Genomic DNA, 23762 nt, shown 5'->3' with positions numbered 1-23762 from the left:
CAACTTTCAACCCCTACCTGTTGTCGTTGTTAATCATATTGTCTGTCTTGAGTCTACCGCAACCAATTTATGGCTCTGTGATTGTCTGCTTGCTCGTGCTTTATTTTGTCACCATACTTCCGCGACACCTCCATCGGTCCAATTCGTTGTGCCTACACTGGTTCCCTCGCCGACTACCACGGTATTTCTGTGCAGATACGGGGCAGCAAACGTGACGGTCAGCGTATACACTGCGTATAACATTCATCGGGTTTTGAACAGTCAACCGGTTCCAGCAAACGTGACGGTTCAAAAGTTCTCTGGTTCGAAGTGTTATCGGGACTAAAAGGTTCTCTGCTCTAAGGAGGCGACCCCACCAACGAACGTGACGGTCAGGGAATCGATCAAACACATAGCATTTATTCGTATATTTATATAACGTGAAACATATACACGTTAAATTATATATAATATATAACATATATATATAATTATATTATACATTATATATAATACGTATAATTTAATTAATTAAAATTAATTTAATTAATTAAAAAGTTATATATAGTCAAGTATATATATATATAACATTTATTTGTATATATACAACGTAAAATATATATATAACATATATACGTAATTTTATTATATATTATATATAATATATATAATTTGATTAATTAAATTTATTTTAATTAATTAAAAGGTATATATAAGTTAATTTAATTAATTAAATTTATTTTAATTAATTAAAAGTTATATATATATATATATATATATATATATATATATATATATATATATATATATATATATATCTGTTAATTTAATTAATTAAATTTATTTAATTAATTAAAATTTATATGTATAAAATTTATTTTAGCTAAAAAAAAAAAAAAAAGGGAGGAAAAATATTTTAGCTGGCAAATAAATACACGCCTCCGCAAACCCGCTCAATGTCGACAATGACAATGGCGGATTTCCAGAAAAGATTGTTGGAGGCAGAGCAAAAGATAAATAACAACCATGACGAGGTCAGTAAAAGATTAAATGAAGTCGAGAGCAAGCTGGGGGAGCAAGCGGACAAAATCAAAAATCTTGAAAATACGACAAATCGAATAGAGATAAAAATGGAAAGTCAACATGTCCAAACGGAAGTAAACTTCAAAGAGGTCTTAACAATGCTAAAAGTTCTGTGTAAAAGGTCGAATTGTACGCCCGAACAACTACTGAAAGAAGGTGAAGAGAATCAAGAACACGTCTCGTCGGATTCAACTAAGTCCACAGACTCTCATGACAAGGTTGAATCCCCAAAAAAATCAGCGACACCCCACCAAGAAGCAAGTAACACAGTCTTTACAAACAAGCAACTCTGGGATAACTTTACCAATCAACACCCTTTTTTCGCTCAACCAATGGCAACATACCAGCGAAGGGCAAAGGTCGAGATGCCTAAATTCGATGGGAACGAAAAAAACAATGTTGCATGGATAAATAAAGCAAAAGAATACTTTGAGATATATGACATCACTGACGATGACGAAAAGCTCAGACATGCATCCATGAAAATGGAAGGAGAAGCATATAACTGGTATATGTGGTGGAAAAAGACAACACATGTCATTAGCTGGAGGAAATTTAAAGATGCATTCTTCAAAAGATTCCAAGGTGTAAAGGAAGAAGAGTTCTTTTCAAAACTCATCAAACTACGACAAAAAGGAAGTGTCGATGAATACACTCAAGAATGGGAAACCTTAGTAACACGAGTACCTAGGTTATCCGAATCTCGTCTAATTCAGTCATACATCTCGGGACTCAAAACCCATTTACAAGCAGAACTTGAGATGCATGATATTACATCTATAGAAGAAGCAAGACGAAAAGCAAAAACAGCCGAAAAGAAATCCGAACCAATATTTTGGTCAACAGTGGAAAAAGCTTATGCAAGACGAAGGATACCCCAGTATGTGGACTCAAATAATACAAGATATGTTCCACCACATTGTCGTGAAGATGAAAAATCTAATGTGGAAATGCAAAGGATAAAAGAAGGTAAATGTAAACGTTGTGGTGAGAAGTGGGACCCCAAACATAGATGTGCTAAAGGAAAAGAACCAAAGAACCTATACAATTGTGAAGCAACCAATGATTCAAACAGTGAAGATTATGACGTAGAAGACACAGAAGACGCTCCAGAATTTTCACCAGAACTAGATGACGGAAGTACTCCGCAAGTGTCATTATCATCCATGACAGGTATATCACAACCTCAGACCTTGAAGTTAAAAGGACACATAAAGAAGAACAACGTAGTGGTTCTCATCGACTCTGGAAGCACACACAATTTTCTAGATACGAATGTGGCCAAGAAACTCAATATCTTTTCATTTCCCTTACCAAACATGAAAGTGATGATAGCTAATGGTAAGAAGATTGAAAAGGTAGGGAAATGCCATAAAGTCAATTTGCAGATTCAAGACTTTAAATTAGAGTCTCCGTTCTTCACGGTACCATTAGGAGGAGTAGATGTAGTCTTAGCTATCCAATGGTTACGAACTTTAGGTACTTATGCCGCCAACCATCAAGTACAATTTATAAAATTCAAATGGGGAGGTCAGAAGTACAAACTACATGGATTCCAAGCACCAGAAAATCATGCTGTATCATCATCTCAGATGATCAAGCTGAGTCAAAGAAGAGCACCTGCTTATGCAATACAATGTCACCAATTAGAAATGTTATCTGCAAATATGACCAGAGAAGAATCACCAGTGATTCAAGACCTAACTATGAAGATGCTGCCTAATACAGAAATTGAGCATAGAACAGAAGTTAAAACAGAGTCAAACCCCATCAACATCAAGCCATACCGATATCCACATCTCCAAAAAGCGGGAATTGAGAGATTAATCCAAGATCTTTTAAAGTGTGTGACCTTGATCATCTTGGAGTATCTGATCAAGTGGAAGGACTTACCCGAAGAAGACGCTTTCTGGGAGAACGAATCATTCTTCAACAACATTCGTCGTTACTTATGCTTTGAGGACAAAGCATTCTTTCGAGAGGAAGGCAATGTTATGTTAAAATTAGTTAATATTAGGTTTATTATTTAATTTAGTTTTAGTTAGGCGAAAGGGCACGATCATAAGATCATGCCCTTTCCTAAAGGGTGTCCATGGCGGTATATAAGCCAGGTAACCCATTGTAAATCAACATCATCTGTCTATTCATTTTATTAATAAAACATTTTTATATATATTTCTGTTATCCCAGAGATTTTCTGCTTCATTAATGTTCTCCACATAAAAGGTAAAACTTACCATTCACATAAAGAGATTTTGTATTCCTTTTGTTTTTACCTTTAAAATACCATGGGTTTCTAAAACCACGAGCTTGTAAACCACTTAATGAAGAATCAAGATAATATTATCTACTCTTCCTTTTCTTACGTATAGTTTTAAAGATATTTGGAAAGATTCCCTTTTTACTTTGTCAATCACTTTTTATCAATAATGTAGAACCTTTATATATATGAATGTTCTTCAAAATTTACCTCTGACTATATTTTTTTTAACTAAAATAATTGAAATGTGAATGGCCAAAGGCCTTTTTTCTATTTTTTAATTAACTAATTATTATTTTTTAACTCTTTTCTTTTATAAGTGTCCCGGGGCGTGACCGAAAATGGAGAAACTCCAAACTCTGAGTGAAACGCTTCAATTACACAACAACAAGGTTGATGGGAGGTTGATGGCCAAAGACCTGGTGATTAGCCAAACCTGGCTCTGATACCAATGAAATGAACAAAGTTTGTCCTTCAAGTTAAATACTCCAGAAGACTTGGAATATAAAAATATCCTTTGAGGATACAAATATTATTATATAAAAATGTATGAAGAATGATGATACAATGAGAGTGAGTCGTATATATATAGGTATGTAAGTACCCTTTCACGAACAAGCATGTCTCCAAGACATGCCTTTTCAATATTAACTAACTAACTATTACTTAATTTACTTATTATTTATTGTTATATTTATATTATTATGGTTATTATTTATTAACTATTTTTATCTATTTTACACAATTTATGTTCATAACAGCAAGGTCCTCCACTTTTCAAGCCAATGGAATGGTGGAATCTCAAGTTATCCCAAGCCCTAGCTCAAGAACCATTTCTCCCTAGGCTTCCTTTGGTTAGTGGCTTCATTAAGGATCATTGCATTGAAAATCCAAGTCAAATCCTATCTCTTTGATCCTTTTCTCCTCCCTCACTTGGTCAAGTCCATTTGTTTGAAGTTCCATCCCAAACCCTTGACCTTGTCTAGGTCCACTAGGGCTTCTTTGTGGTCCCGCAACCTTGTTACTCCAATTTCACAAAGATTGCTTAGAAACCCTATTTTTCTAAGATTCTTAGGTCTAGGGAACTCCTTACCAAGAGAAACTCCTCAACCATAGGTCTAGGTCTCCTTCTAGCCCTTCTTGGAGAGCCATTCATCTTGCTTCAAAAGCAAGCAATCCCTATCATTAGAGTCTCTCCTTTGAATAAGCTCTTGGAATCACTACCTTTACACCATTGATATATTACCCCTAGTGATTTTCCTAATACCGAGACTCCTCCCATCGGTGAAGGTCCATAAAGAGCAGGGAGCTTTAGTTAAGGTGACAATGGGCTATTGCTCCATAGTTACCACTTGACCTAGTAGTTTCTCTCTAGGAACCCGTCCTGGGATCCTTGCTAGTTTGAGCGGTAACAAGTCTAATTCACATTTTCGGCTCTACCGATTCAATGAAAGTCTGACTCTAATAACATTGGATTTAAATGATTTTTTTTCTTTACCGTTTTCTCTCATTTTGCAAACAATGAGAAGGGATTGGAGAGCAAAGGAGGAAGTCGAAGTCCAATGCCAACCCCAAGGCCTCTTCCTCTAGAGGAAAGGCCATTATCTTTGCCCACAAAAGGGGTAGAGCAAATTACTAATTTATGTATCTAATTTCATTGTAGATGACCTGTGATGATCAGATATACTTATTATATCTTTTATTGGTATTTTGAAGTTGAGTAAGGACTAAAGATTTTGGACATGATTCATTATTGATGTGTGAAGTAGCACTAGAAATCTTATACATCTCATACGTTAGCTTTCTTCTCATATTTATGTGGCAATGTATTTATTTGATATTATGGATGCTTTAGATACTAAATGATATATATATATATATATATATATATATATATATTAAAATTTTCCAAAGTTTGCTGATTTTTACCAATATTTTCCCAAATCTTAACATTTTTATATTTTTCAAACCAATGTTGATTTTATCCCGATGCTGATTTCAGCAAACATTGCTTTCATCTAATACAGTTATTTGTGGAATTTGGAAGGTGCAAGCTTGAATAGTACTAATTTTGGTATTTATTGGTGATAATAGGCGCAATATTTTGTTGTTTAAATGTCAAGTGTAGCATAGGAGTGGCTTCAAGGCCAACGGCTTGCCTTAAGAAAGCCTGGTTTTATAATAAATAGTTGTATGCTGTTTCTGATTTTAATAATAAAACTGGCAATTTCAATTAAAAAGGGCTTATCAATGATGACATTACATTTTGACAAACCTTGCTACAGAAGAGCTACTAAATAAGATAGGACAAGATAAGTTTATTAATCTCCCAAAAATAACCATAAAAGTAGGTCAACAAGACTGAAGTATACAGTGCATCTCCTAAAGAACTAACTAGGAAAACACATCAAAATCTTAGTTTTTCTAGACACTTAATCTAGGAGTTTAATAACTCAATAATCAATACTGCATATACATCACTATACATAAAATAGAATAGTAAATATGTGAAGCAAGCTCACCTTCGCAAGAGCACGACCATAATCTACTGAGTACACATAAACACAATTATCAAATGATCCTGCAAGGACAATCTAAATCGAAATATAGATTAGTAATTGAATATGGAAAGAAAAATATTTAGTATCCTTATTAAATAGAATCCATAGAAAAATAACATTTTTGCTAGAGCAATAACCTTCAATATGCAGTTCAGAGGGGCAACACAAAACGTACAGGATATGCATCCATGCTGTTAGCCAATGCTAGCGAAGAGAGTGGTAAACTTCCAAGTTTGGTAGAACGCAATTGAATCCCATCTGTAACAGAGTAAACCTGCAAACCATATAAGTGATATGGAAATTTAGAAAAAAGAATCAATAATTAATTAGGCTAAAGTCAACCTACTAGATGTTACCCTATAGTATCTTTACTAGAAAGTGGATATCTATATATAGGTAGGTAGATAGATGCACAAGACAGAATAGCCTACTCTAATCAAGCTATGATAGAGAAAACTGTTCTCTGCCACTGACAATTACTCTGCCTAGATGGTAAATATTAGTTAATATATTATAAATATTGAAATTCATATTATTCACCATTTCATCCCATGACAATAGAGAGACAGCTCTTATTTAGCTATGATAGAGTCCAAGACTGCTTGTCATGTATGTATGTTGACAAACCCTAATATTAAAACTCACAGCCACAATAATTTTCTCATCGCCGTTGTACTATCTCTGCGATGGTTACATCATTGTCACAATAAATACCACTGCTGTCACTTGTGCCCACAAGCACGATCCCATATGCCACAAGTCTGACCCATGCCCATTTGTAAGTTGTCTCAAATTCTATCTTAATGAATATAGGATCATAGGATAGTGGACTTGTGAAATTTCCTTGAAATTGCAGAAACTAGAAATTTATTCTTCTAACTAGTTAATTATGTAGTTTATTTGCTACAACAAACAACGAATAAATCACATTGCAATTCTTCACAAAAAAATTACGCTAAGGAAAATAAATTGGTACTCAAAAAAATAGATGCACACACACAATAAAAATGACACCAATATTTTTGGACTAAAAGTCCTTGGAAAAACCCCAAAGGGAGAACGCAACAAATGAGGGTTTATTTTATTATTATTCACCAAGAAAATATGAGTACATAAATCTGGATGCCCAAACTGGCAATCCTCCAGCAAATAATCTGGCTAAAATATTTAGGAGTAAATTCTCCCACTGCAAATAATCTCGGCCTCCCTCTAGCCTGCTCGAACCCTACTGAGAAACTTGGCCTCCAGGAATTCACATTGTCTGGCCTGGGAAAATCATACAACCTGCTAATTGGATCCAAGTGAGTCGTCTTGCCTCCCTCTACCACTAGAAGAAATTCAATATGCCTCTTGAAACTCGTTCTGACCTCCAGCAACTCTGCAAACTCTCTTCCCGCTACTCGCACCAACTATTCGGCCTTCCTGTAGAAATATTTCGGTCTCCCTACTTTGATAATCTGCTACTAGGAATCTCTACTGGAATACTTTGTTGTTGCTGCCTCAATCTCACTCCTACCTTTCTTCTGGCTCAAACTCTTCTTCCTTGCTCGATTCTGCAACTAGATAGCTCGATCTTCCCAAGGAACTCGCTCTCCCTGTGTCTCACTGCTATGCTCAAGTGTGTCTTCTTCATCCCCATCGACCTACTCTTATAATCTCTCGTTGGATCACCAACGACCATGATTAAATTGTTATCAACGACTAAGATCATCTCAAACTCAATCTGTGTGAGTTTCTAGAGCTTTCTCACATTTCCTTAATTAATTACTATTAATTAACCAGTTTTCCTAAGTTAGACTTCAGAAAAATTAAAATGTTGGTTAATTAATTTAATTAAAGCATTTCACAAGCTTATCTCATGAAACCTTTTCTGGGTTTTGAAGATCTCATGTTCCTTAGTCTCTTATACACAAATGGAAACTAGAACACCTATACGATGCTACAAAAACTAACACTCCCTCTTAGCGACGAAGGTGTTCTTTCCAATAACATCTTCTCTCACACTACTGATGTCTGACCTATGTAACATCCTATCACTGTCCATCAAGCCACTATGCATACTCTGATTCATCCGCTAAACTTGTAGTTGAACCAACATGCATCTACACTGCTAGTGACACTGCATTGTGCCTCCTGCGCTGCTACCAACACTGCCTTGCACTGCAATTGACCTCATGTTGCTACTGTTGATGCAACTGAGTACCAATCTATGGATCCACTATGTCCTTGTACTAGCTTTGCAACTCTCCTGAGTGTCTGACTGCAAACTAGCATTTGCATTGTCCACTGACTATCTGTCTACATTGCATCTGTCTCTACACCTCTCTAGTAATTGGTTGCAACTAGACTCGACATTACCTCTAATGATCTGACTGTACCCTCTACCACTAACCCTCCTTCTACTGAAACGCGTTCTCCACAATACCCATCTATTCTCTGAAATAGACGAACTTAGTTATCCCTAGATCTTTCGTGACTATATATTGTTGATTTGGGGTAGCATCGGATGTGCTCTAGCCATGAAAATTGGTGGAGAGACTAAAGCACATGAGATCTCCAAGACCCAGAAATGGTTTGGGCAAATTCTACTCGATTTAGGAGTTATTAAAATAATTAATATTTTTAATGGAGTTCCTAAGTCTAAGCTTAGGAAAAATAAAATATTAATGGGAAGTAATATAAAACTGGGTTACAAGGTTCCAAAAGACATGGATCAAGCCAAATCTAATCTTAGCCGTTGATTAGAGATGTAATCTCGGTCGTTGAAGGACCAAGACAAAAAGTATAAGAGGAGGCTTGAGGGTCAATTGAAGAACACACTAGAGTGATCAGTCATTCGATTTGCTAGAGCGGGTTTGCTAAGTAAAGTCGAAGCAGTGATTAGCAGCGAGGGGCAGTGAGTACTTGACAGAGAGGAAGAGCTAGTGCCAAGAGACCAGTGCAAAGGCAGAGAGGCAGACACAGAAGCCAAAGTAGGCCACGCAGAGCACATCAAAGACAACACAGAGGCCAGAGGGCCTGCGTCATCCACACAGAGGGCAACAGGAGTGACGCAGAGGGTCCCAAAGGCTGTGCAGTGCCTCAGAGGGCTAATGCAGGGGGTTCTAAGGCTGACTTAGAGGCTAGGACTGCTAACACAGTGCTTCAGTGTTGCTGGAGAGGGTTTCAAGGGGCAAGTTTTCTGAATACCTGCTTTTGAATAGAGAGGTATTACTGCCGGTTATTTTTCTCTGTTGGGTGACCCAGTTTGGCACCCAGTCGTACTCAAGGATAGACTATATAATAAAATAAACCCTCAGAATTGCTGCACTGATTTTCCCTCGTTGGGTTTTTCCGGAGACGAGTTGTCCAAAAATAACGGTGTCACTTGTGTGTTTGTTATTTCTTTCAGCTATTGATCTGTAGATGGTTGATTTGTAGAAGCAGAGCATTTGCAGCAGAGACAGCGGTCCCAAGTGACAGAAGTTGTTCTCTGCAAAAAGCGACAGAAGAAGGGTTGACGCAGAGGGACTGCATCATCAGTCCGGGCCAAAGAGAGGCCAGCGCAGAGGCTGAGGAGGGTAGAAAAAGGCTCACACAAAGCCACGCAGAGACCAGGAGGGTTGACGTAGTTGGCTAGGGGAGCATTTCAGCTAGTGTCGAGATTGCGCAGAGCCTAGAGGCTCAATCCTTCAATTGTTGGGACATAGAAAGTTGTGGGCAGTTTGCGGGAGTGAAGATGGTGGGGTACTGTTGGTAGAACAGTACCTAATAGGGAAAAACCAAGGTAGAGGGAGTCGTTACCGAGGCGTATTTCTAGCCAAGGAATCTAGATCAGTGTTGCAGGTGCACAGAGGATCGGAGAGGTGTGACTTGACGATTGGCATGAGGATTTCCAAAAGGGAATCCGAGACTCGAGGGAGTCTACCAGAGAACTTCAGGCGAGAAGTAGAGAGACTCAGCAGGAGTTGAAGAGAGAACTTCCAGAGGGAAGTAGAGAAACTCGAAGGAATCAACAAGAAGAGGATAGAGATGGCCATGAATGGGCTGAGGGATTAGGACAGGTTGGATGGGGCATCCAACTTTGTGGTCTAAAAGGCCAGGATCCTATCCATTCTAGATAGATATCGCATCAAGGCCTTCGCCTTGAAAACAGTGGCGATCCCAATTGACCCGATTGATAATGAGAAGTATGAGGAGGCAATGGCCAAGGCGAAATGTATCATCCTTAATGGGGTCAAGGATCATGTGGTCCAACATATCGCCGAGAAGGAGATGGCAAAGGAAATGTGGGACACCTTGAAGACATTGTACCAGCATATTTCCGTGCAAAGGAAAATGTTACTTGAGAATCAGCTGCGGTTATACCAGATGCAGAAGGGGGAGCAGATAGATCACTTCCTCGGCAGATTGAAGGAGATCCGGGGCTAACTGACTTCCATAGGGGCCATGCCGGATCAGGAGTTGATGGTGAGGACTGTTGTAAATGCAGTCTCCGAGGAGTGGGAGACATTTGTCCAGAGCATTCTAGGCAGGGCGACTCTTCCAGATTGGGAAGAATTATGGGCGGCTCTTCGACAAGAAGAGATCAGATAACTGTCCAAAACGGGAAGTAGCAACAAAGGAGTCTAGATCAAGAAGGAAGAGGAAGAGGATGCAGCTTTGGCATCTGCGGGAAAGTAGGAGAAGAGGAAGAAAAAGGACCTCTGCAAGGTCAAGTGCTTCAACTGTGGGGAACTGGGTCATTATGCAAACCAATGTCTGAGGAAGAAGAATAAGGGAGAGGCGTCTGACTCGAAGGTAGCACCAGTGAAGGCGAAAAAGGAGGTAGAGGAGGATGAAAATTGTGCCATGAGTGCTCATGTACCTCTAGAGAAGAGGTGGGGAGACATCAAGCTGTAGTCAGGAAGACTACAGGCGATGAGGGGCAGGATCCTTGACGTATCCAAACTCTTGGATCAGATCCTTGCTACGGCTGCCCCGATGTGAGAAGTAGCAGGACTGGCGAATGTCGATAGAAACGGATGCAGATGAAGCGACAGAGAGTGCTACAGTGCAGGAGTCCCTGAGCAGTGCGAGGCTAGCAGGCTGCAGCAATGCAAGAGGCACGGAGGAGGGTTGCAACGGTGCAATATGGCACAGAGAGGTTTGCAACGGTGCAAGAGGCAGGGAGTTGTTGCAGCAGCGCAGAGGCAGTAAAGGGAGCACTTGATAGCAGCAGAGGGAGCTTCAGCATCGGGAGTGTTTCTAGCCTGACAGGGATGTCAGTAGTTGGGTAGATCAGTTACTTACTTCTCAGTAACTGAGTTGCAGTGCAGTAGCAGTATGCAGTAGCACAATGAAGCATGAGGAGAGGGGGTTGCAGTGCAGATGCAGTGTTGGGAGAAAGGACCAACAACAGCACGGATGCAGAGGGAGTTGTTGTACGGATGCAGCAATGGCAGTGGCAGGGCCATGGGCAGCAGTACAGGATGCAGCAATGCAGAGGATGTTGGGCGGGGAGGCCTAGCATCAGCACATGTACTGATGTCGTATAATCAGAGTGATGCTCAATATGGAGTATTACTAGAGCACAGACCTCGCTAAAAGGGAGTGTTGATTTGCGTTAGCATCGGATGTGCTCTAGCCATGAAAATTGGTGGAGAGGCTAAAGCACATGAGATCTCCAAGACCTAGAAATGGTTTGGGCAGATTCTACCCGATTTAGGAGTTATTAAAATAATTAATATTTTTAATGGAGTTCCTAACTCTAAACTTAGGAAAAATAAAATATTAATGGGTATTAATATAAAACTGGGTTAGAAGGTTCCAAAAGACATGGATCAAGCCAAATCTAATCTTAGTCGTTGATTAGAGATGTAATCTCGGTCGTTGAAGGACCAACAAGAAAAGTATAAGAGGAGGCTTAAGGGTCAGTTGGAGAACACACCAAAGTGATCAGTCATTCGATTTACTAGAGCGGGGTTGCTAAGTAAAGTCGAATTAGTGATCCGCGGCGAGGGGCAGTGAGTATTGGACACAGAGGCAGAGATAGTGCCAAGAGATGAGCGCAGAGGCAGAGGGGCATACGTAGAAGCCAAAGCAGGCCACAAAGAGGCTAGAAGGCCTGCATCATCCACGCAGAAGGCAGCAGGAGTGACGCAGAAGGTCCCAGAGGCTGTGCAGTGCCTCAGCGGGCTGACGCAGGGGGTTCTGAGGCTGACACAGAGGCCAGGAGGGTTGACGTAGTGCTTCAGTGTTACTGGAGAGGGTTTCGTGGGGCACGTTTTCTAAATACCTGCTTCCGAATAGAGAGGTATTACTATCGGTTATTTTTCTTTATCGGGTGAGCCAGTTCGGCACCCAATTGTACTCGAGGATAAACTGCATAATAAAATAAACCCTTAGAATTACTGCATTGATTTTCCAGCATTGGATTTTTCCGAGGACGAGTTGTCCAAAAATAACAGTGTCGCTTATGTGTTTTCTATTTCTTTCCGTTGTTGATCTATAGATGGTTGAGACTGTATTGTGTTTATTTCGATGTTTATACATTTAAATAACTTGTTTGTAGTTAACAAGTAGGAGAAATAAACCAGAAGAATATAGATAAAATTTCTAACAAATAGACTTAAAAATTTCAACATATATGCTACTTGCTCTTCCATGGGAACATGTTGTAGCTGGATTGCTCTTCGCTGCATAGAATTTCTGATGAAGTGGTACCAAATTTCTATGTGTTTCAACCTATCATGAAACACTAGATTTTCAGAGAGCCTGATGCAACCTTAATTATCACAGTATATATTGGTCGCCTCCAACTTCTAACTGAACAAGCTTACTAGCAGCTTCTGAATCCATATAGGTTTGCACGTGGTTGTGCTAGCTGCCATATACTCTATTTCTGCAGAGCTCAGTGCCACTGACTTCTGCTTCCTGCTACACCAATATACAACCCCTAATCCAATGTTGAAGCAGCACCCTAATGTGCTCTTTTTTTCCACCGAACTGCCTGCCCAATCTGCATCTGTGAATCCACATAGTCTGACACCATCACCACGGGTATATCTCAATCCATACTTGATCGTGCCATGTAAATACCTTAGAATGTGCCTAGTTGCTATCCAAAGCACCCTCTTTGGTCCCACCATGAACTAAATGAGAGTGTTGATAGCAAAGCAAATATTTGGCCTAGTGTTGACTAGATACATGAGTGAACAGATAAGCTATCTATACAAGGTTGGGTCAATGTCCTCATCCTTTGATGCAGCACACACACAATAAAATCGACACCAATATGTTGGACATTGGATAAACCAACACTCCTCATGTGTTTCGCGACATGAACTAAGCGCCTCTCGTGGGTCCTTATCTCTGGCGATGTGATCGTTGACTAACACCCACGGGTTTTGCTCTAACGGCAATCGTGATTCCAAACAAGTGGTATCAGAGCATAGGTCACAAGTACGATACACACCCGACTCATGTTGGGGGGAGATTGTTGGACATTGGATAAACCAACACTCCCCATGTGTTTCGCGACATGGACTAACCGCCTCTCATGGATCCTTATCTCTGGTGATGCGATTGTTGACTAACACTTGTGGGTTTTGGTCTAACAACAATCGTGATTCCCAACACAATATTTTTGGACTAACATGCCTGGAAAAAACTCTGAAGGAAAAATTGATGCAGCAGAAGAGGTTTTATTTTATTATTATACAGCAATAAAAATCTGAGTCCGATATCTGGATGCCAAACTGGAAATCCTCCAGAGATAATCTGGCCGAATTATTTGTGAGACAAACTGTCTCACTCCACAACTAATTCGGCTCTAGAAACTAGCTCAATCTAGGCTACTCGAAATGCCCTTGCACAGCTTCTGCGCAATCCTTGTGTAGGCCCTACTCGCACTGCCTCTGGAACTGCCTAAAATATATCTTTCCATCTGACTCGACTTTGGAAATGACTCGCTTGGCCTTCTAATAAAAATCTCTGCCACAAACAACTGAATCGACCGCCTCTTTGGCTAAATTCAAATGGCCCTCTAAAACCTCTGCACAAACCCTACGCAACCTCATTGAGGAATAATGTGACCTCCCTTTCCTGTATTGAAAACTGACTAGAAATGCTTCAGAATCTTCCTATTGCTCCCTTAAACATTGTTGCTCTGGCACGAGCACACTTCCTCGCTGAATCACGGCACTGGTTAGCTCGATCTTCCAAGGATACTCACTCTCCTTCTTGCTCGATATATCACACTACATCCCATCAAGTTGCTCTTATGATCTCCCGTTGAAGCTTCAAAGACCATGATTAGTGAAGAAATTTCAACCCCCACTCCGGTTATCAGTTTTTATTATCACTCCATGCATTTAGTTTTAAATGCAAGCATGATAAAAATTCTAAAATCTAAAAATAACAACATTTTTCTGAAAAACACAAATTTAGAGATTTCAAAACTACTGAAATTGCAGAAATAAAACACAGCAAAATTATGACAACCACAAACAGAAAAAAAAAAAAAAAAAAAAAAAAAAAAAAAAAAAAACACAGTTATTTTTGGTCAATGTGACCCTGGAAAAACCCCCTACACCTCTTGGAAAAAACCAGTTTGAGAGCTCTTCTTTATTTCTGAAAATGCAGAGAAATTGAAATACATAGTAAAAATTCCAGCAACCACAAATTACAACTTATCTCGATTTCCATGCTTGAACTCCACCTCGAAAATCATGCCAGTCAGCAAACAGCGAAAACAGAGATTTTTTCTAGCAGCATTAAATGTTGTACGGCCTGCCTTGAAATTCGTGCACTTGTTGTTGTCCCTCTTCCTCGATATATGTGCCTTTCTCCTGCTATACGATTTTTTCTTGGGATGCATGCCAATAAATGTTGCTGCCCAGATTTGCTGAAATGTCTTCTTGTTGCTCTCCTTCACTTCCTCACTGCTCAAAAATTTTCTCCTTGCTCTCTCTTCTCTTTCTCTCAAATGCTCATGAAAGAACAAATGATCTTTTCCTTTTCTCTTCTCCTTTTACTCTCTAAATGACCTCTTGGGTTACCCTCATATTTAATGGTTGAGATTCATTTAGATCTAGAGATGAGAATAAATGTGCATTTAATTCTCACTTTCAGTTTTTTAACTCACCCGTCTCCTTGCTCTCTCTTCTCTTTCTCTCAAATGCTCATGAAAGAATGAATGATCTTTTCCTTTTCTCTTCTCCTTTTACTCTCTAAATGACCTCTTGGGTTACCCTCAGATTTAATAGTTGAGATTCATTTAGATCTAGGGATGAGAATAAATGTGCATTTAATTCTCACTTTCTATTTTTTAACTCGCCCACTTAAATAAAGACCCACTTAGCCTTTTATTTCCATAATCACTTTTTTACTTTCTAATTCTTCATTGACTTTAATAAAGTCACCTTTAAATTAAACAGTAACTTTACCACTTATAAAGTCACTTTTAAATTAGAATGTAACTTTACCACTTATAAAGTCACTTTTAAATTAAATTGACTTTACCACTTATAAAGTCACTTTAAGAGAAAAGTACAAATAAATTTGGACACATTTCCCTAGGCCAAAGATCAAAGCCTTAGGGAACCACTTGTCCTCTGATACCCAAATTTTAACACTCCCTCTTGCCGAGGAAAGTGTTCCTCACCACTCCCATCTTATCCTTGAAGTAGACATGCTTCCCCGTGTTAAGGCTTTGGCGAAAATGTCCGCTACTTACTCATTTGTGGAAATATACTCAAGCTTGACAGCTCCCTTTTGGACATAGTCTCTAATGAAGTGATACTTGATCTCAATATGCTTTGACCTGTCATGAAAAACTAGATTCTCCCTGAGTTTTATGCAACTCTGATTATCACAGCAAATTACTGAAGGTCTCAATACTTGACGAAATAGACCAAACAATATCTTTCAAATCCATATGGCCCCACAACTAGCCAAACTAACAACCATATACTCTACCTCAGCTGAGCTCAATGCAACTGACTGTTGTTTCTAGCTGATCCACGACACAACTACCGAACCCAACCCAAAACAACACCTGGAAGTACTCTTCCTATCTGAAGCACAACCTACCCAATCTGAATCAGTGTACGTTGCCAGTCTCACTCCATCACCCTGTCTATAATCTAGACCAAAATCCACAGTCCCCTGCAAGTAACGAAGAATGTGTTTTGCAGCCACCCAGTGCACTCTCCTGGGCTAACACATTGTTAATTTTATGTATGTTCTATGCTTAGAGCAATTTATTTCAATTTTTATAGTTAGCTCAATATCTTTTCCAGATTAGCAATCACATCAGTATTAAAGTAAACTACAGATAGAACATAAACATAAATCGCAGAAGACAAACCAAGACAAGAGGACACAAGATGTGGCTCTAGCCAGGGACAAACCCCAATGTGGGGAAACCCTTGATCAATTCTTCTTATATGTTCTTCAATAGTTCAGCAGAGTGAAAGAGAGATAGTACTTTTACAACAGAAGTCAACACTTTGACTTATCTAGATAAGAGCATAGAACATCTCTAAGAAGATGATACATAAGACCAATTGAAGACATGTTGCTTCAACTGATTCTCCAAGGTGACTCCTTCACCTATCATTGCATTGCATCTCGTCAACATGTTGCACCTCACCGTGCTGCACCATGCTGCACCCATCATCAAAATGTTGGACCTTATTACCATGCTATACACATCATACTGTTGCACCTTATGTTGCACTGTTGTCCCAGTGTTTAGCATTGTTGTACCTTGTGCCACTACTACACCATGTTGTCACCCATGTGCACGCTGCACCATTGTTGCTTTGTGTACTCGTTGCACCGAGTACCATATTGTTGTCCCAATGTGCTTGCAACACTATGCTCGCTGCACCTTGTTGTTGTTGCTATCCCATTTACCATACCACTATGTACAGCCACCATGTACTTGTTGCTGTTGTACTATTCTGCCACTACTGCACAGTGTCATAGTTGTCCTAATCATTGTGTTGTCCCAACATGTTGGTTTCCTAACATGTTGTTGTCCCATCATTGTGTTGTCTAATGAGTTTGCAGCAACATGTACCTTGTTGTCACATTGTTGTACCATTGTTGTCCCATTGTGCACTATATGCTTGTTGTACCATATGTTGCTGTCCCGTTGTTGTTGTCCTCTTAACCTTGCCATACCTACTGCTGTCCCATGTGTCTTAGCAGCACCATGTAGCCCAGTTGTCCCATTTATTAGCATTGTTGTCCTAGGCATGTTTCAGTCCTCAAACTCTCATGCTGTCCCTGTTTTGAGGGTCACCTACAGCCCACCTTTTCAACCGTATTAGGCCTGCATCTAGGGCACCATAGGTTAGCATTAGGCCTCCCGTTAGGGCTGCCTTTAGACAGCGTTTAGGGCTGCCCTTTAGACAGCGTTTAGGGCTGCTCTTAGACTGCGTTTAGGGCTACCTTTTGGACAACGTTAGGGTCTCTCTTAGACTGCATCTAGGGCTGCCTTTTGACAACATTTAGGGCTGCCTTTTGACAGCGTTTAGGGCTTCTATCAGACTGCGTTTAGGGCAGCGTTAGGGCCTCTCTTAGACTGCGTCTAGGGCTGCCTTTTGACAGCGTTTAGGGCTGCTCTTAGACTGCGTTTAGGGTAGCGTTAGGGCCTCTCTTAGACTGTGTCTAGGGCTGCCTTTTGATAGCGTTTTTGACTTCTTCTTTGACAACGTCTAGGGCTAGGGCATCTCCTTTAGGGCAGCTCCCTTAATCTTCTTTCCTCCAATCTAGGGTTTCCACTCCTAGATTTCTCTTCCACTACAACCCAAGACAAGTGGAGAGAAATCAAGATAGAAGTGTGTGAGAAATGACTCTCAAGTCATCTCCCTTTATACTAAAACGTTGAGCACATGTGGGGTTTATTTGGTTACTAGACAACCTTGACGAATTGTCTTATAACACAAATAAATTCATAACTCCATGAATACTTATCAGAATCAGATGATCTTTAGATCAATCCTACACCTCTCGATGAAAGGGATCCAAGAAGAATATCAGTTGCCATAAATAAGATGACCCACATGGAGTTTGGCCCTAGTTGCCAATTTTAACACTCCCTCTCAACTAGGAAGAACTCCATTCGCTGATCCATATGTCCGACTGTACTATCTCTAGCATCAGTGCCCTGCACTGCTCTACTCTCCTCTGCTGAGCTCTGCTCTCCTCTGCTGAACCATGAAGAAGAAGAATTGATCAAGAATGTCTAATACCATTCTCTACTGACCCGAAATCAGTTTTACTGATCCCAGATCAATATCACAAGAGAGTGTCTCAAACCACTCATACTGATCCCAGATCAGTTTCATTGATCCCAGATCAATGGAGGATATCCTAGCATAGGAAGTACAGTAGATACAACGACGCGTCTATCGAAAGTACTACTATGGTCCCTAACCGCATTTCCCTACTCATTGGCCAGATGAGAGGTACTTCCCATGAGTCCCAGACTGCATGGGTAGGATGCCTCGACAGGAGAACCATTCATCCTGTCCCTAAGTCACCTCAGGGTATCACAGGAGAAGGTTGAGCCATTCACCCTGTACACAACGCACCATTAGGGTAGGATGAGTCCCCCTATGGTCAGGTGTTGCTCCTGTCGTACCCCAAGCCCCTCGAAGCTCCCAAAACTCAATGCATGCAACATGCATGACCCTCATAAGAAGGTCTCTCAACGAATCCAAGTCGTTCGAGAAAGTCACAGATTTGACCTTTCCCTAGGGCTTTGACAGAATGTCTGCGACCTGTACATCAGTCTCAATGCGATAGAGCCTCCTCGCTCATCGACGTACCATATCCCAGATAAGGTAGTATCTGATGTCTATATACTGGAGCAATCACAGAATACGGGATTCCTCAACAATCGAATCCCCCCTGGTTGACACAAAAGATCACAGTGGTATCCATCATGTGTACAAACAACTCATTGAAGGGCTCCCGCAACTAGGCAGCTTCACACGAGGTCATACTCATAGCTATGTATTCAGTTTCAGCAGTGCTCAAAGCAACCGTCTTCTGCATCCTGGTCATCCAAGATATCGAGCAGAACCCAAAGAGAATCAGCACTCAGAAGTGCTCTTGAGATTCTCCACACTGCCTGCCTAGTCAGCATTCGAATAATCATGCACCTTCACATTTTCGGCAGTGTATCTCAATTCATGAAGATTGTGCCCCGAAGATATCTCAGAAGATTCTTGGCACCAATCCAGTGAGGCTCAACCATATATGAGCTCCTCATGCTAACTGCAAAACATATGTCCGGACGGAAGTTCACCAAGAACATCAACATGGATGAGTTTATGGAACTCAGAGGCATTTCCCAAATCTACTCCAACATCACTACCATATAACTTCTGAAAGTTAAGATCCTCGAGGTAGTCATGGGCTTGCAGTTTACCATTCCTCATCTCGAATCCAACTCCCTCTTACTTCTGCAAATGAGAGGGTCTGCACCTGTCAGAAATAAGTCGTCCTCAGAAGGTGTTGGTATGAGAGGTCTATCATCCACAACCTTGAAGCAATGGTTTGGGTCGACTTCACTCCTAGTGAATCTCAGCTTCATCAGACAACTATCAATCCTCTCATACTAAGCCTGGGGTGTTTTGCTTCAAGCCATAGAGGGCTTTCTTCCAACTGTATACATGAGATTTCCAATCATGAATCTCAAAAACCCCTTGGGTTGTTCCAAACCTATGGACCTGCTACATGAGGGGAATGGTCCCCTTGTAAGATTTTCCTTCGATATATCACAGACATGTACCTTCATGCTCTTGATGAATTCAAGCATCCCTGTCACCATCTTACTCACATCGAGTAGGGCCCCATAATAAGTAGACCTTCGGTGCTATAGATGAGATGTGACAACTGACATGGTCCCAAATGGACCATCTTGCAACTTGAGACAAACTACCAACCCAGAACTCGAGGATAAAAGCATCTTTGAAGATTCTATTTTTAAACACGTACCTTCCATCGATGAATGCCACCATGTAACCTTTGACTTCCATTGTCGAAATGGACACCGGGTTCTTCTTGCGATCATGCACATAAAAGAAATTTTGTAAATGAATTGAGCTACCCTCATTCAATTGAGGGGTAACATTCCCTACACCCTTCCCGGGATAGGTGCCATTGACTCCAAGTATAATCCCACGATTGTTTGCATCTCTACCAAATTAGAGAGAGCACCCTTCTAGCCGATGAAGTGCCTTGAAGCAGTACAATCAATAAGCCAGATTCCCAAAAGAGTCTGAAGGAGAGGGCCAATACAAGATAACGCTTCTTTATCTTATCAGAAACAATATTTGATTCTTCATACCTGGAGTTCCTTGCTTTCTTTGAAGAGTCGGTAGTTTCCTTGATAACATGCATTACCTGTCATTCCTCTGATCATTGAAGATGTCCCTGGAATGATTGTTATCATCATCAAGTGATGTGTCCCTACCATTCGGACACTCCTTCGCATAATGGCCGGACTTATTACAACCAAGGCATTTGCCTTTCCTTCCACCCTTAGATCCGAACTTTCCCAATAAAGTGATCTTATAGGTAGGTTATCATAAGCTTCCGTTGTGCCATTCTGATAATATTCACTGCTTCGATTTCACCCTTAGTGAATCTGAACAGGGATGAGGAATCCACTGATCCTATTGTCCTGTCCCAACTGTCTTCGGTGATTTCTCTTTCACTCTTGCTTGGGCTTTGTCTTCACCTCACCTCTGATACCATGTTAATTTTAGGTATGTTCTATGCTTAGAGCAATTTATTTCAATTTTCACAGTTAGCTCAATATCTTTTCCAGATTAGCAATCACATCAGTATTAAAGTAAACTACAGATAGAACATAAACATAAATCGCAGAAGACAAGCCAAGACAAGAGGACACAAGATGTGGCTCTAGCCAGGGACAAACCCCAATGTGGGGAACCCTTGATCAATTCTTCTTATATGTTCTTCAATAGTTCAGTAGAGAGAGAGAGAGAGAGATAGTACTTTTACAACAGAAGTCAACACTTTGACTTATCTACATAAGAGCATAGATCATCTCTAAGAAGATGATACATGAGATCAATTGAAGACATGTTGCATCAACTGATTCTCCAAGGTGACTCCTTCACCTATCATTGCACTGCATCTCGTCATCATGCTGCACCTCACCATGTTGCACCCATCATCACAATGTTGGACCTTATGACCATGTTGTACACATCATACTGTTGCATTGTGTCCCAGTGTTTAGCACTGTTGTACCTTGTGCCATTGCTGCACCATGCTATCACCCATGTGCTTCCTGCACCATTGTTGCTTGTGTACTTGTTGCACCAAGTACCATACTGTTGTCCCAATGTGCTTGTAGCACTATGCTTGTTGCACCTCGTTGTTGTTGTTGTCCCATGTACCATACCACTATGTACAACCACCATGTACTCGTTGTTGTTGTTGTTGTCCTATTGTGCCACTGTTGCACAATGTCATAGTTGTCCTAATCATTGTGCTATCCCAACATGCTATTGTCCCATCATTGTGTTGTCCAATGAATTTGCAACACCATGTACCTTGTTGTCACATTGTTGTACCATATGTTGTTGTCCCCTTGTTGTTGTCCTCTTAACCTTGCCATTCCTGCTGCTGTCCTCTTAACCTTGCCATACCTGCAGCTGTCCCATGTGTCTTAGCAGCACCATGTAGCCCAGCTATCCCATTTATTAGCATTGTTGTCCTGGGCATGTTTGAGTCCTCAAACTCTCATGTTGTCCCTATTTTGAGGGTCACCTACAACCCACCTTTTAAGCCGTATTAGGCCTGCATCTAGGGCACCGTAGGTTAGCGTTAGGGATCCCTTTAGACTGCGTTAGGGCTTCCTTTCGACAGCATTTAGTGATGCCCTTTAGACAGCATTTAGGGTTGCTCTTAGACTGCGTTTAGGGCTCCCTTTTGGACAGGGTTAAGACCTCTCTTAGACTGCGTCTAGGTCTGCCTTTTGCATCTACGGCTGCCTTTTGACAGCGTTTAGCGCTGCTCTTAGACTACGTTTAGGGCAACATTAGGACCTCCCTTAGACTGCGTCTAGGGCTGCCTTTTGACAGCATTTAGCGCTGCTCTTAGACTGCGTTTATGGCAGCATTAGGGCCTCTCTCTTAGACTGTGTCTAGGGCTGCCTTTTGACAGCGTTTTTGACTTCTTCCTTGACAGCGTCTCGGGCTAGGGCATCTCCTTTAGGGAAGCTCCCTTAGTCTTCTTTCCTCCAACGTCTAGGGCTTCCACTCCTAGATTTCTCTTCCACTAAAACCCAAGACAAGTGGAGAGAAATCAAGATAGAAGTGTGTGTGAGAAATGACTCTCAAGTCATCTCCTTTTATACTAAAACGTTGAGCACATGTGGGGTTTATTTGGTTGCTAGCCGACCTTGACGAATTGTCTTATAAAACAAATAAATTCATAACTCCATGAATACTTATCGGAATCAGATGATCTTTAGATCAATCCTACACCTCTCGATGAGAGGGATCCAAAAAAAATATCAGCTTCCATAAATAAGATGACCCACATGGAGTTTGGCCCTAGTTGCCAATTTTAACACACATGAACTCACTCATACTGTTAACTGCAAATATATATCTAGTTGAGTGTTGACAAAATACATCAATCAACTAGTCAGTTTTCTGTATAGAGTAGGATCCACCAACTCGGAATTAGAAGCGTGAAGCTTCTTCCAGTTAGTGATCATAGGTGTAGAAATGGGTTTGCAGTCCTCCATGTGAAATCTGCTAAGAATATCCACAATGTAAATGCCCCTCCTCCTGCCACACCTCCAATCCCAAAAAATAATGCATCAAGCCAATATCCTTCATCTCAACTCTGAAGCAAGATCTCTCTTGCAGCCCTCAATGAGTCTCTCTGCACTAGTGATGATCAAGTCATCAACATACAACACCAGAATGAGAGGCTCCTCACCCACCACAATGAAGCATAGTTTCGGATCAGCCTCAGTCTTTGTGAAACCCAACTGTTGCAAGTATGTATCAATCCTAGAGTACCAAGCTCTAGGAGCTTGCTTCAAGCCATAGAGTGCCTTTTTCAATCTGCATACATGGGACTCCTTCCCATGCACCTCAAAGCCCTTCGGTTGCTCAATATAAACCTCATCCTGAATGAAGCCATTGAGAAATGCGGTCTTCACATCCATCTAGTGGATCTTCCAACCCATCTCTGCTGCAATCGATATAATGGAGCGAATAGATGTATACCGAGCCAATGTTGCACAAAGCGGGGACGTTTTTTGGAAGCGGGGACGCGGAAGCGTCATTTTCCAAAAATCTAGGAAGCGAAGCGTCTGCGGAAGCATCTGCTATATATATATTTGCATTTATACTCAAAACAAACATCCCAAATACCAAATTAGTTGTAGAAGACATGAAAACATGCATATTTTTGCATAAATCAAGATAGATATAACATCCATTGTACATTAATGATTAATTATTCGAGCATCAACCATTTAGATGCATCAACCATCTAGAATCTAGATTCTTCTCCTCTTGTCTAGCCTTTGCCTCTACCTCGATTGTCTAGGGATATTAGTCAACATTGCCCACTTTTGATTAAACTACCTAATTCAAGACTTAAAATATGGTAGAAAAAGCTTAACATGCTTGATCGACGATTTTGACTTGATTGAAAGGTAATTTTTTGCTAAGGGCGTACCGCGTGACAAAGGAGTTCAACAATTAACACCACCAACACTAGGGTACATATAGGGCTTGGTGCTCTTGATTAAATGCTAATCGCATACCTTCATACTTGATATAATCTAATGAAATGCCACAATCCCATTGATCCTGAATTCCTAAAAACTGTTAAGTCTGCTG

At 40.5% G+C, this 23762-nt stretch overlaps 1 protein-coding gene across 4 annotated transcripts in view; it reads right to left on the bottom strand.

The window, feature by feature from the left end:
* The window catches only part of LOC149250946 (uncharacterized), a 528543-nt gene that overhangs the window by 157736 nt on the left and 347045 nt on the right, over positions 1-23762 (bottom strand). For all 4 annotated transcript variants that reach the window (XR_016266851.1, XM_089459290.1, XM_089459289.1 and 1 more), the window contains exons 16-17: positions 6059-6157; positions 5845-5916 (exon numbers count right to left, since the gene is read on the bottom strand). Coding sequence is in view for 3 of the 4 variants with exons in the window: in XM_089459290.1 (XP_089315416.1) it covers positions 5845-5916; positions 6059-6157 (171 nt within the window). In the remaining variant the exon portion in view is untranslated. The remainder of the gene's footprint in view (positions 1-5844; positions 5917-6058; positions 6158-23762) is intronic.

Source organism: Pinus tabuliformis, chromosome 7, assembly GCF_031772625.1.
Source record: "Pinus tabuliformis cultivar Carrire ecotype Pingquan chromosome 7, CPIR1, whole genome shotgun sequence".
Lineage (NCBI taxonomy): Eukaryota > Viridiplantae > Streptophyta > Pinopsida > Pinales > Pinaceae > Pinus > Pinus tabuliformis.
Note: the sequence above shows the minus strand (reverse complement) of the source record. Positions and strands in the feature narration are given on the sequence as shown.